Raw genomic sequence first — 15448 nt, 5'->3', positions numbered from 1 at the left:
AAAGTTTAGCGTTCTTGCTTTACCCTTAATTTTTATCCATGAAAGACCCCAACCTTTTGTCAATTTTATATTAAAACCCATCCCAAAAGATTCAAGTATATTTTATTTATTTTTATTTTTTCTATACCGACATTCCTGTAGAGATACAAATCATACCGGTTTACATTTAACTTCAATTTTTATTATTTAACTGTCTTTAGCATGTGCTACCATGCTTGCTCTTAGCTTTGACGGCATAGAACTTTTACCATCAAGATGAGAAAATGAAAACAACTTCAAAGGAAAACTTAAATATGCAGTACTTCCTGATTAAAACTTGCATTGAGCAGGATGTGTTTGTAAATTATGAAAAAAAAAAAGCTTTTTGAGACCATTTTCCCTGAAAGTCCTCCCATGAAAGTCTTGCTTTAATTACATAGTAACTCAAAAAAAGCAGTGTGGTTGCCTTGTTTAATTTTGATTACTTGCCTTAACAGCTGAACCATACATGCAAGGAACAAAGTCATAGCAATAATACAATATACGACAGTATGAAAGTGATATATATTTAAAATCATCACATCATAGAATACACTTCTTAAACTATAAGTCCCTCCAAACACAGAGATGCTCCTTTTTATAACTATTTCACTCTTGGTTTACCTCCAGCCTTGCTCTCAAGAAAATGTTTACCCATTTTCTAAAATAGTTTCCTTTTCCTAATGTTGAAAGGGGTAGACTCAGGAGTATTCTTAGGAAAGGTGATGGATGCATGGCACAACTTCCCAGTGGAAGTAGTGGAGACAAAATCAGTATCTGACTTCAAAAAAGCAAAGGATAAATAGGGGATCTCTAAGGAAGTGATGGGAATTATAAGACTAAATTAATTGGATGGATGGGCAGACTGGATGAGCCACACAATCTTTTTCTGTTGTCATGTTTGTGTCTAACTCATTAACTTGTTTTGTGTTAACTTAATGAATGGTGTTTTAAGTCTGTAAACAAACTTATTAAATTAATCCTATAACTACCATCTGCAACTTGTTTGACCTTTGCTTTTATGAGCAGTAATTGAAAAGCTGCTAATGTGCCGTGCCTTGCCTTTCCATCTCCATCATTTTCTCCACACCCCCCCCCCCACCCATGAGCGTTTAAGAAACCTTTATCAGGCCTCTGCCTTTTTTTCTTTAATTCTTAATTTGTTAGGTTTTCTTTAGAAAAGGTTATGTTTGGAGATTTTCTAAAACCACTTTTTTTTTTTCCAACCAAATGCTTGCTGCAGATTTCTAATTTTTCAGGGAGTGCAACACATTTGCCATCCTATGGCTAGTATTCCACCCCTAAATTCCATGATTAACCTAGACGGCAGCTGTTCGAGTAGGTTTAGTATTGGCCTCTGTCACTGCCATAATGAGGAAACTGTCTGCCTAATTCTTTTCTCTGTAATTTATCATTCCCAGACTTGCAATGTACAGTCTCTTAAAGCTGTGCATAAATTCTTGGAATCACTTTGTATAGCAAGTAATGGGGCATTGTGTTCTGTGGCTGAACCAAATGGGGTCTGAGCAGCCCTCAAACTGGGGTTTTGCAAGAAGAGCTCCTGAATCAGGAGCAAACTATTACTGCAGTAAAGTGATGACCCATGGTATTTTGAGCTGTTTAATGCCTAATGCAGTAACTGTTAAAAGGCTTATTTTGAAAGAAACGCATTTTGTCTTGCAGTACAACCAAAACGAGACAATGTCCTTCATGTTACCTTTCCTAGGGAATGGAAGACAAGTGATCTATACCAGCTTTTCAGTGCCTTTGGTAAGACTTTTTCTTTTAGTACAGTTCTTGGTATGAGGTATGGTTTTTTTTTTTTTAAGATCTATATCTAAAATTCACCTAGAAACAGAGAAGCAAGTCTGCCCTAAGTGTTTGAAATGTAAAACCAGAACCTTTTCAATAAAGGTGTTCGTACCTCTCTGGATTTCAATGATGCCTGCAATAACATCAAATCCTTTTACTCTGATTATGCTTTGGGTCATGTGGCAACTTGGTATCTTAAAACTGTGACCTATTTTCTGCCGCAGTAGTAATGCTGCCTGGATTATATAGGATTGGAAGGTAGGGTATCTTTAATGGACTAGTATTTTTGTCATGGTAAATACTGACCTCTTGCTTTTAAATTGGTCAAAGGAAGTGTAAATACATATACTACACTTGTGCTCTCCTGTACAGCTGCCATATACATGAGGACTTAACATGGAATCTTACCTTCATCTCGGAGGATGTATGATAATGCAGAACTTATTCAAGGCAATCACATGCTGCTCATATTCATTTGGCTAAAATTCTATTTGAAAGCCATTATGAAATTTTTTTTTTTAATGTATGGACCTTGAAGTGCTCTGTTTGCTTAAAGTAATTGACAGAAAACGTTAAATTCCTTTGCACAGAATATGTAAAACATTTAAGTATTACTTTGGGCCTTATAGCTAAGCTATTTTTGTATAATATTTTAATTTCAGGAGTATCTCTTAAAAAGGAGCATAAACTACTATATAGAAGGGTAAAGAATTAAGATTTGTAGTGTTTCAAGACTTCCTCTAGAAAGTTATCTATCAACAGTAAAACTCTATTGCATAGATTTCAGTGGCTTTCCAGACTTGGTATATAGGTCAGTATTAAGAGTAAGATTAGACAATATGAATAGCTTAAGCTTTTGAACATGAAATATTTTGTGTAATATCTATAGATATACATTTATTTATAATTTTTAAGTTACCTAGTCTTCAGCGTGTACCTAAAGCAGTAATCCATCTTGGTCAAAATTTTCAGCTGCTGTAAAAAAAAAATAAATTATACTGCTCTGGATATAATGTTTGGAACAGATGTGAATGTAAAATATGTACTTTTGTGTTTAGTTTTGAAATACCTTTTATCCCAGGACAAGCAGGATGATAGTCCTCACATATGGGTGATATCAGATGGAAAACTTCTGTCAAAGTTTCTAGAAACTTTTGATTGGCACAGTGAGGCCACTGAGCATGCCATGATATTCTCAGCCACAGGGGTCTCCCTTAGTCTCTTTTTTTTTTTTCCCACGTTACTGTAAGCCTCGCATAATAGGAGCGCTGAGATTTTCCCTCACTTTTTCCTCATGGAAAATATAACTGTTCAGTTAAACTTATCACTCGGGTCTCCCTTGGACATAGTAATCGGTGAGTACGTTTTGAATCATTTTTTCGGTCAATTCCTGTCACCTTCATTTGGTACTCGCAGGCCATCGACTGTTACCTGGCCTACTTTCACCATGGCCTCCAGATTCAAAAAATACCCAAATGGTTATCGACATGGTTCAGTTACAGACCTGCACGACATTTGAGTTTTATGCCTGGGATCAGGCCACGATGTCTGGGCTTGTACAACTTGCGCCCGGTTGGATAAAATGGAGGAGCTGTTTAAAAAAACTCACTCCATCGTCATCTTTGATATCGTCACCGAAGAAATTATCACCCTCTGGAAAACATCGAGGTAAGAAAAGGGCTGATGACTGTCCGTCATAGACCCCATCCAGATCCTCATAGCGTCTTCATCGACATCTACTAGAGAGCATCGTGAAAAAAGACGCCATTGCCACTGTTCAGTTTCCGATCCATCGGAGGGAACGACATCCACATCGACACTGAAGGACATCGAGCCGATGCCGAAGCGTGTCCAGGTACTAGAGCCACCACGTCCCTCTGTACCCGAGAGAGTCTCTCTCCACCGGGATCGGTGTTAGAGACTGTGCCACTACGCTCAGTTGTGGAAGAGCCAGTAGCACCAGTCTTACCTTCTCCTGTGACAGTGGACCCCCAGTCTCCAGGGAAGAAGTGATTTCTATGGTCCAAGTGATCGTTGAGGCGTCCAAAAAATTCCAGCCTCCATCCATGCCAGCACCGGTACAGACACTGGCATCGCCACCAGAACAGTCTATTTTTCAACCCCTACTGAATAAAATAAACTCATTAATCGGAGTTTTCCCTGCACAGACACTGACGCCGATAGCTCCCCTGATGCAAGCATCGATGGTGTCGATGGCTGCAAACATCCAACGATGATTCCTTCAATTCCAATCCCAGGCTCCTCTGAGGAAGACGGGAGAGACTCTGATTCCGTCCCAGGGCCATCGGGCACAGACATTACCTTCGATGCCATTTCCGGACCCATTGATACCATCGCGACCCAGTCCATCGGGCATCACTGGCCATCGATGCCATTGAGACCTTTTGATTCCTCATCGATGCCTTTACTGCCTCCTCTGATACCAAAGTAGATTTCATCTCAACCATCGAAGTCTGCTTCTAAATCAAATCACCTTCAAAAACATAAACCAAATCCTTCTGCAACACATTATCAACCTCAGTACAGTCTTTGGGAGGATGTAGACACTGATACAGATTTACAGTCAGAGCCTTCTCCACCAGAAGGGAGGAGGAAGTCCACTCCTCAGGATTTGGAATTTGCAAATGTCATAAAGGAAATGGCAGATACAATTCCTTTTGAATTGCTTACCGAAGAGGATACAAGACACAAGACTTAAGTGTTGCAATTTGTGGATGCACCAGAAGAGGTGATGGCAATACCCATTCATGAAGTGCTTCTGGAACTTCAGCATCGATTATGGGAACATCCTTGCTCTGTACCAGCTGTAAACAGAAGAACAGACGCAACATACCTGGTACAACATACCCCAGGTTTCCAAAAACCACAATTGCCACACCACTCAGTGGTCATTGAATCGGCTCAGAAAAAAGCCAGGAAACAAAAACCACTCTTCTATCCCACCAGGAAATAACAGAAGTTCTTAGATGGCTTAGGAAAAAAGGTTTTTCAAGGATCCATGCTGGTATCTAGAATTGTGGCATACCAGCTTTACATGACGCAATATCAAAAACTTGTGGAAACAAGTTCAAGATATTGCTGATAACCTTCCTCAACAGGCACTAAATACTCTCATTGCCAAAGGCCTTGAATCTGGCAAACATGAGGTACGGGCAGCTTACGACTCATTTGAGACATCCGCCCATCTATCAGCAGCTGGAATCAATGCACGAAGGTGGGCTTGGCTCAAGGCCTCTGATCTCAGATTAGAAGTCCGAGAGACTGGCAGATCTCCCATGTACTGGAGACAATCTCTTGGGAGAAAAAATTCAGGATGCTGTCTCAAACTCAAAGATCATCTTGAGACAATCTGTCAGCTCTCCAAGTTACCATCTTATCAGCTTTTCTCCATCTGAAAAGCTAACAGATACCAGGAGGTCTTTCTATAGACCTAGAAAGTACTATCCACCTGCTACTTCAGCGTGTTCTTACCATCCACCACAAAGAGGACGTACATGCCAACCAAAGCAGGCAAAAACCCAGCCACCTCCACAAACTGGTCCAACAGCTGGTTTTTGAAATACATCAAGAGAGCAGAAGCCTCTCTCAATCCTATACCCCACTTCCTAGTAGGAGGTCGACAACTCTAATGGAGTCTCATCACCAAAGATCAATGGGTATTAGCCATACTGAATCGGGGATACAGTCTCAAATTAAACACAATACCCACTGCATTCGCCACAAATCACACTTTGGACAAACAGTCATCACATCTCAACTTCAACTAGAACTCTCAACTCTGACTACCAGGGCTATTGAACGAGTTCCCTGGTCTCAACAAAGCAAAGGGTTCTATTCCCGCTATTTCCTAATTCCAAAGAAAACAGGCGGCCTTCATCCTATCTTAGACCTCTGCAATCTCAACAAATTTCTTCAAAAAGAAATATTTCGGATGGTATCTCTAGGAAACATTCTTCCTTTGCTTCAATGGGGAGATTGGCTCTGTTCTCTATCTTCAAGACGCTAGTGCACACATACCCATTTCCACACAACATCACAAGTACCTATGATTTGTTGTGGGAAAACATCATTACCAGTATCGAGTCCTACCATTCGGACTTGCCTCGGCTCCTCGAGTATTCACCAAATGTCTGGCAGTTGCTGATGCACATCTATGAAAAAACAGCATCCATGTTTTTCTCTACCTAGACGATTGGCTAATCAGGAGTCCATCCAGACAGGGAACTCTGCCTTACAAAGCACAATAAGACTACTACACTTAAACCGGTGTGATATGTATATTATACAGGAACATCGGTATATAAAAACTAAAAATAAATAAATAAATACACTCCCTGGGATTTCTAATCAACTATCAAAAATCCCACATTGAGCAGTCTCAGCTCCTCACTTTCATCGGAGCAGACTTCGACACCACACTGGCAAAAGCTTTTCTTCCAAACGACCGTGCCAACAATCTAGCACGCTTGGCGAATTCAATAATACGCTACCAGTCCACCTCCGCCCATCAGCTTCTAGTACTACTGGGACACATGGCCTCTACGGTACATGTTACCCCTATGGTGAAGTTAGCCATGCAAAGACCTCAATGGTTCCAAGCTTTCCAACCACTGTTGTACACAGTTCAAGTTGCCCACCGGTTACGCCTTTCGCTCCACTGGTGGTCAAATCAAGCTGCCTTGAAAGCTGGTCTCCCATTCCAGCAATCAACTCCACAAGCCATCTTGACCACAGATGCCTCCAATCTGGGATGGGGAGCAATTGTCAACAACCTTCAAACGCGCAAGGTATGTGGACTACGCTCGAAATAAAGCATCTGATAAACTTCTTAGAGCTTCGAGCAATCCGTCATGCCCTTTATGCCTTCAGACTGCCTCTCGAGCAAGACTGTGCTGATACAGATAACACAGTAGCAATGTGGTACATAAACATGGAGGCACAGGCTCTTATCTACTCTGTCAAGAAGCAGTACAGATTTGGGCCTGGGCTCTCCAGCACTCCAGCACTCCATGCATCTTCGAGCAACTTATCTAGCAGGCATACAGAATATTCTAGCAGTCTCTCAGTCAACATTTCCGTCCCCATGAATGGTCTCCGGATCCTGATGTAGCGAGCAAAATCTTTCAACGCTGGGGTCATCCAGACATAGACCTCTCTGCATCCACACTGAATCACAAAGTGGAAAGATTCTGCTCCCTCCACGGATGTCGACCAATGTTCCCCAGGGACGCCTTTGCTCACCCCTGTAACACAGATCTTCTATATGTGTATCCTCCGATCCCACTCATATCCAAAACTCTCGTGAAGCTACAACAGGGCAGAAGGACAATGATCCTCATAGCCCCGTACTGGCCTCGACAAGTATGGTTTCCCATACTCCTCGACCTCTCGATCAGAACAGATTCGCTTGGGCACAGCGCTCACTCTCATAACTCAGAATCAGGGCAAGTTGTGTCATCCCAACCTGCCAACTCTTGCCCTGACAGCTTGGATGTTGAAAGCTTAATTCTGCAACCACTTAATCTTTCAACTCAAGCCTCTAAAGTTATTGTAGCTTCACAAAAACCTTCTACACATAAATCTTACCACTTTAAATGGACAAGATTTACCAAGTGGTGCACGCAAAATGATTTTGCCCCTTTTTCTTGCCCCACTCCCGCTTTATTGGATTACCTGTGCTACCTTTTGGATTCTGGTCTACAGACATCTTCTGTAAGGGTACACCTAAGTGCCATACCAGCATACCACAAAGGAATGGGGGATGCACCAATAACAGCGCAACCCCTAGTAATGCTACTTTTCCCATTGCTTAAGTTGTATCCAAGTTATCTCCTCCCTGTTCTTTGTAAGACAATGACTGTTACTGTCTATGGTTTAGGGTTGTAATGTAAACCGGAGTGATAATTAACTTTAATTGAACTTCAGTATAGAAAAAGTTATAAATAAATAAATAGTAAGTCGATGTGAGAGGCTTACTCCACCTTAAGCCTCCCATTCGACCACCGGTTACTGAATGGGATCTAAATTTAATGCTAGCAAGACTCATGCGATCCCCGTTTGAGCCTATGCACTCCTGTGATGAAAAATTTCTTACATGGAAAGTATTTTTCCTAGTAGCCATTACATCTGCTTGAAGAGTCATTGAGTTACAAGCTCTTGTTACATACTCACCCTACACAAGATTCTTACATAACCAGGTAGTCCTTCACACTCCCCCCAAATTCCTACCAAACATAACGGAATTTCACCTCAATCAATCCATAAGTCTTGCCTACTTTCTTTCCAAGACCACACTCACCAGGGCGAGAGAGCTTTGCACACCTTAGATTGTAAACGTGCGCTAGCCTTTTACCTGAACCGCACTGCAATCCATAGAAAATCCACCCAACTCTGTTTCTTTTGACAAAAGTAAACCAGGAGGTGCAGTGGGAAAACAAACTCTCTCCAACTGGCTAGCAGACTGTATCGCATTCTGCTATAAAAAAGCAGGCATTCCTCTCCAGGGGGTGAGTAAAAGCACACTCAGTAAGGGCTATGTCCACATCAGTAGCACACTATAGTTTAGTGCCTATTGCTGATATCTGTAAAGCTGCAACTTGGGAGTTCTTGTCGCACCTTTGCAGCACATTACTGTTTTGGACAAGGAAGGACGACAAGATTCAGCCTTTGGACAATCTGTCTTAAAGAACTTATTTCCAGTATAGTACCAACTCCTACATCCATCCTACTGTGATTTCAGGCTGGCTCATTTTTTTTCCAACAGTACACAGTTGTTGTGCTGTTGATCCAATACAAGAATGACTCAGTCTGTAGCTTGCTAATCACCCATATGTGAGGACTATCATCCTGCTTGTCATGGGATAAAGCAAAATTGCTTACCTTGTAGCTTACTGCTACAAACGAGACTGAAGGGAGACCCCTGTGGCTGAAAATATCATGGTATGCTGGGCATGCTCAGTGGCCTCACTGTGCCAGTCAAAAGTTTCTAGAAACTTTGACAGAAGTTTTCTGTATCAGGACTCCATCTGATGATGTCACCCATATGTGAGGACTACATCCTGCTGTCCTGGGATAATACCTATTACAGGTAAGCAATTTTGCTTTACTGTAGGTCTTGGTATTATTGCTAGACACCCTAGCAGTGTTATGTTTTTTGTCATCTTTTAATACCTACTTTTAGAGGAAGCAAAGTGACAATGTGACTATTCCTAAACCCTTTGGCATTCAAAGTCCAGGAGAAAATAGAATGCCTGAAAATAAACAGCTTCAGAGTAATTTTATCCTATTTTATTGAGGAATTTTCTCCTCAGGACACAGGCAGCTGACTGTATGCTCCAAAGGCTAGGGCTAGAAGGACAGGCTGAAGTTACAGTATGTCAGAATCCAGAGCAAATCAATTACCCGGTGCTGAAATGAATGTGGTGCCAGTGAAGTACTGAACAGCTGACTCTGCAGAGTATACGTTTCCTTAAATACATGTATAACTTTCAAACTGAAATGAATCTGAAAACCTCATGGTCTTATTTTTAATGCACATTGCATAAGAGAAGCAATGTAATCATGTTTTGGAAATAAAACCATTTCTACAAGTCACTAAAGCATCAAAGCTTTCCTGAAATGCGCATGCTATGTGTTAAGTCATACTTTTTGTATCCACGTTAGTAATAAGAGGGAAGTGTTAGTATTAATCTGGAAAGGCTGTTTATGCTGGTTTTCTAAGCATTTGTTAATCAACTGATTGCATCTGCCTAGTCCATTGCTGCCTTTCCTGCTGACTAACTTTTTTTTTTTTTTTTTTAAATTCTGTATTTGAAATGGATTTGTAACAGGATGTTCATCCTTCATTTAGAAACTAAATTTTGTCCAACATTCAGAACCCATTACTAGCCGTTTAGAGTACAACTGAATTTGTGCCAAACTATTCCAGAGAGATATAATATATGAAAATTCCAAGTTTTAATACACTGTAATAGCGAATTTATAAGAAAGATGAGATGTGTTTCTTGTAAGGGTATGAAACTCAGGCAAAACTAAGAGATGGGTTATGTTGTAAAGAAGAAAATTGTGTTTTTACATTTCTACTTAGGTCTGCTGCTCTTCTTGGGCCACTACTGAAGAAACCTCATCTTGGTTTCAATTTCAGTGTTGTAAAACACAACTGTCAACGACAAAAAAAAAAAATTCTGCTCAGGGCACTGGGGTTAGATTTTTATAGCCAAGTATTCTTGCATAGCTGGTAAGCTGTTAGAATACAGTTCAGCATGTGTTTTATTTTTATAAATGGTGTTGCCTGCATACATCAGCGACTATTAATTGATGAATTAATTGGTTTAGCAGCTACATGTGCCTGGAACGACTCCAGTTTAATTCTTTTTATTTCCAGTGGTACAGGCTGAAGCTCTGGAAATGTCTCAACTTGCAGTTTCACAAAAGTGTGTAAAAATGACCAGTTCATAATTTCTGTGACTGTTATGTATTCTAAAAACATTTTTTCCTTCCCCAAGGTAACATTCAAGTATCCTGGATTGATGATACATCAGCATTTGTGTCACTTAGCCAGCCTGAACAAGTTCAAATAGGTGAGCTTAAACCCTGCACTACAAAATAGACAAAGCTGTGCCATCTTGAATTGCAAACGTGAGTTACTGTATGATGAATCATGATCTGTTTACCCCCTAAATTGCTTCTGATAAATGCCTGTTAATAGAGCCCCAATAGCGTGAAGCAATAGAGGCAGTGTTTGACCACACATGCAGTTTGAGCTGTGGATCAGATGCCTTGCTCCTCAAAACCTTGGGTTGTCTAAAAAGCACTCCCTGTTTCCATAACCTTTGGATGGTTTTTCTGTCCAACATGTTACTTGTTTTATATATGGGAGGAAAAAAGCATTTGAGGTGGGGGTGGTGAGAATTTGTGTTCAAACCAATTTCCTCCTAGAATTATAAGGCAATTGACATGCTAGTCCTACCTCCTATCCATGCAGCTTTAGCAGTTACCTGTGGGAAGTGATTGCAGAACAAGTACAGAAGACCAAAGAATAACATGCACTGGCAAGGCAGTTTCTGCCGACGTGGTCCTGTGTATCTTTCACTGTACAGTTTACTCCCAAAGGTGCATCATGGTTCCGCATTAAGTGACTGCATAGAAGATAACTAACTTTCCTGAGTTTTATTAGTTGCATTTTTTTTCTTTTCGAAAGGTCTAGTCACATAAGCCAAGAATGGCAAAATGTTTTTTTAGTTCCTGTGCCAAACATCTGGACCTAGCAGGTTGGGTGCTCATATCTGTAGGAATTAATTTATTTCCAGTTGTGAGTTGTGGAATTGGCTAGCAGTACCACCTTGGCATTCATGCCATTAGCTCATTGCCTGTCTGTGCAGTGACGCTGCAATGTTTGTCTCCCGTTAATGTGGTTTTACCTGTTTCTATTGATAGTTACTAAGAAAATCTAATGCAAGAGCTCCCTAAAAGGACCAGTTCTATTCCACTAAAATTACTATGAGCTGGGTTTTTAATACTGCTGTTTAATTTCAAATGTGATCACTAGGGCATTAAGTTCTTAAGATCGTACCATTACATTTAACTTTGCAATGTGTAGTACCATGTGTATCCATTAGCTGTCTCTGCGACTATATTCTTGGATAAAGGCACCCAGGTGATCTGGCTCAGCTACTGATGTAGGTTGCTTGTACTGCTTCCACATACTGTTCTTATTACAGAGATATTGACCAGAGTAGAAAGGAAGATAAGATAGTGGCGAAGTAGTCCAATGGTTAGGGCAGTAGGAAAGGCAGGGTTCAAATCCTGTTGTCTTGCAAGTTAACTTCCCCCTCCTGTGCCTCCAGTGCAAACTTTAGGGGCTTATTTCTCAAGAGGGGAAAATATTGTGTGATTCATAAAATAGCATTACTTGGCAATGCTGCTTTGAATCCCATGGTATTTTCCCCTGGGATAAAATACTACTGGGAAAAATACCGTAGCCGTAAAAGGCTGCCAAACACCGCACAAGGGTGACCCCAGGACTGTGGGGGGAGGTAGTATGGCTTAAAGGGGTCATTCAGCCCTGAATAAACACCTCCCCTCATCCCTCCCCCCCCCCCCCCCCCCAAAAAAAAGTTAAGAAAAACCCCTGGATGACTCTATAGACACCCCCCTGCCCATTTCCCTGCCGCTGCTCCTAGAGTGGAAATTTTTTTTTTTTTTTTTTAAATGTGGTCAGGGCCTCCAACTCTAGCGCAGTCTGCACTTCCCCCAAAACTTACAACTTTAGATAAGTTGCTATAGTGGGGGCCTGCAGCACTCCGAGGCTGCAGACCTGGTGGTGCCAGTCCCCTATCACATGATAGGAGCAAAGGCTGGGCTCAGCTGGTCGGTGCCATTTTGAAACATGGCTGCTGCCAGGCCAGGAGCCTATGGGGCTTTCTAGGCCCCCACTACACCAGCAGGGCTAAAACTGTAAGTTCTGAAGGCATTCAGCAAGTGGGCTAGGGTGGGAAGCTGGGGACCCCTGCCTCTAGGGGCCATAGCTTGTAGAGGATGGTTGCAGGCAAAGCCTGATCCGAATCTTAAGTCAAATTTTTATTTTTTTTTTAATTATGGCCACCTCCAGGGGCTGTCAGTAGGGGTGGGGATGTTATTTGTGGTTAAGTGGCTCCTTTAAGCCTAGGCCCTGGGAGTATCTGTACATGTTAGTGTACCAGTGCTTCTACAGGAAGCTAGCGTTTGAGGTAAGCCATACTTCATTTGCATTGTTTAGGCTTTTGAGTTGATATGCATTTGCATGCTGATCAACTCGTGTGGTGCTGGCAACAGAATAATGCGAGGTATTTTGAAATAAGTTGCATTAACCCCATATTGGGCCATTTATCACATGGTAAACAACTTAACGTGGCTTTGTGAATGAGCCCATAAGAGTTTTAAGCCCTTTGGGCACTAGTAAATGCCTACAGTACCTGAATGTGATTATGCTTTGAAGTGGCTGACAAATCATGAAAGACAGAATATAAATCAATTTAAATCTATTTTTACTTTGTATGACAATCGAGCTTTTGTTTGTAACTTCATAGTTTAAGTAGAGTAACAGATATGGTATTTAATTCTTACATGAACATAGCAAACAAGCTTACAAACAAGCCTATGAAATATCATGTGAAATTGATGAATAAAATATAGCGCAGGAACTATGGCAAGCAACACGGAGGGCGTGGCCTAGGATATCTTTTCTTTTGTAAAATGGCACCTAGACATAGCCAGCTGTTGAGAATGTGTATCAGTGAAATTGCTAATGTACTGCATCTCTTCATGGCTGGGAACGTGGTGATGTGGGCTAGGAATGGATGTTGAATTTAATTGGTGCACCTCTTAGTGACGACCTGTCGATTTTTAAATGGAATGTCTGGAGTTCTGTAACAGCAGAACTAAGATAACCTTGCAAGACTTTTGACTTCAAATGAAAATACTGCTTTTGGGGGGCATGTGCAGTTTGAGGAATCACTTTGCCACTTCTAAACTTATAATCCAATATTTTCTTGACTATTCAGTTTGGAGTAGCTCATTACTCTTATTCCTCTATTCCCTCTCCATGGGGTGTTCAGTGTGATGCCTTTCTCAAGAAGGGAACATAAGCTACAGCATTTAAGTTTGTCTTGGTGTGCAGTGGTCTTGCAGAATAGACACTTGGCATGACTTCATATTTAGAGAGACTCCAGAAGAACCTGAATCGCAGTACCAGTTTAAGATGCCAACATGGAGGGATCTTGTACTAAAAGTACTTGCTGCTTGTGTTGGAATCTGAGCATTTATTCAGTTCTGGCATTTGTAACAACATCCTAGTGTCATGTGATAGTCACATAGCTCTGTATCCTGAGCTGCCTGCACTTGTGACAGTCATTCAATTAGCACAACTTGAAATAAACACTTGAAGGGAAACGATGGGTAAACTGGAGGTGGAAGGATTTTTTTTCCAAAATATTTTTTTTCTTTCAGTTTAAGGAAAATACAACCTGCTAAATGCAAAAATAATTGAAAAGTGGAGGAAGGATTGAAAATAAAAGGGGTAAAGACATCTCAAAATGCCCACTTCCCCTCCCCCCCCCCCCCCCAAATTAAGTGTGGAAATATTCTGTTGTCCAGTGGGTAGGTGAAAAGACAAGGTCTTGTGAGCCTTCCTGCTTTCAAAAGGAATACATTAGGTTGACATGGTTCTTTGCATGCACAGTGTTAAGTTTTAGTGCTTTCTTTGTAATGCTAGGCTTAGTATGCACCAGGAAATTTGGTTTCCTGATGATGCACAGCATTCTCATTGTATCTAATATGAAGGTGTATAGTTGAGGTGCAGTCTTGTTGGTGTTCAGAGTGGGCTTCATGCAAAACAGGAACAAAGTCCCAATATTTCAGAGTGGCTTTTTGGTAAAGAACCACTAAGAGAACTTCAAGCTGGTAAACTTTGGGCAGCTACATTGAAGACCGCCTTTTAAAGGTAAAATGTTATGGAAGCTGAGTTTTTTATACTTCTGTATTTGACACCCCCTGCCACAAGTACCTATTAACTTCTACCCTTTCCTGTACATCTGAGCAGCTCTGAAAATTCACTTCCTGCACAGAGGAAAAGGCCCTGATAGTTAGGAATGTGGACCTTATTTGGAGTAACCGGACACTGGGCATTGATTAATACCTGAAACTTTGAAAAGGGTTTGTTTGGGTTTCTCCTGAGCATCTTAGAACAGATTTATGTTCCCATGTTTAGCAGATGAACAAAGTTTGACAGGACTTGTGTGATCTTGGCTTAGGGATGTGCCAGCTTGATAAAATACAAAGTTCCAAGAAAGAACTTGTTAGCAACAGTTCAGCTTGTGATGGGGACCTGACAAGTACTTATGCCTGGACTAGCCACTGTTGGAGACAGGATGCTGGGCTCTATGGACCTTGGTCTGACCCAACATGGCACTTCTTATGTTCTTATACATATTGTGACTCATTTTAACTTGCCAGAGGAGGGCAATATTGATCTACCATAACTTTTTTTTTTTCCTTTGTCTAGGTTCAGATTGGTTCTCAAGAGACAGCATACAAAAGCATCTGCAAATACTTATTGTAAATTTAGAGAAATTTAACCTTCTGCAGTATAGCTGCTAAAACCAAACTAAGTGAACATTTTAAATGTCTGCACAAAAAGGAATTCCCATAAAGATAGGGTGCTGCAATGGCACAATCCTTTGTCACTAAGATTCTGTATTAAAAATGTAGCTTTTTTGGGTCTGGCAGTTTGCTCTTCCTCCTTTTAGGCTTTCAGCTCAGTTGGAACTGGTGCTGGAATAGGACACCATAAGCTTTTCCTACCCATGGACTTTTTTTTCCCCTTATTTTGGATCTCTTCCCAAATAACTCAACTAAATTCATGCAGTGAATGTGCATGACCTCTGGAGGAGAAGGGTTCCTTCCTGCAATCATGGGCCCTAAATCCAGCCACAAGGTGTTGCTGTTGAGCAATGACTTGGACTCCTTCTCTGGGGGCTCTGCCTTATGCCAGAGGTCTGAGGAGAGGAAGACCTGAGCTGGGAGCTGAATCCCAAGACCTCTGCATGGTAGTGCACTGGGC

The 15448-nt window shown here is 41.2% G+C and overlaps 1 protein-coding gene across 3 annotated transcripts in view; it reads left to right on the top strand.

The window, feature by feature from the left end:
- Positions 1-15448, top strand: part of PARN (poly(A)-specific ribonuclease) — a 185307-nt gene that overhangs the window by 80402 nt on the left and 89457 nt on the right. For 2 of the 3 annotated variants that reach the window (XM_029576561.1, XM_029576560.1), the window contains exons 20-21: positions 1702-1788; positions 10356-10430. In XM_029576561.1, the coding sequence (XP_029432421.1) occupies positions 1702-1788; positions 10356-10430 (162 nt within the window). Of the gene's footprint in view, positions 1-1701; positions 1789-10355; positions 10431-14890; positions 15001-15448 lie in introns of those variants that run through there. The other variant, XM_029576562.1, reaches the window with a different exon arrangement.

Source organism: Rhinatrema bivittatum, chromosome 14 (assembly GCF_901001135.1).
Source record: "Rhinatrema bivittatum chromosome 14, aRhiBiv1.1, whole genome shotgun sequence".
NCBI classification, from domain to species: domain Eukaryota; kingdom Metazoa; phylum Chordata; class Amphibia; order Gymnophiona; family Rhinatrematidae; genus Rhinatrema; species Rhinatrema bivittatum.
This window is presented reverse-complemented; position numbering and strand designations above follow the sequence as displayed.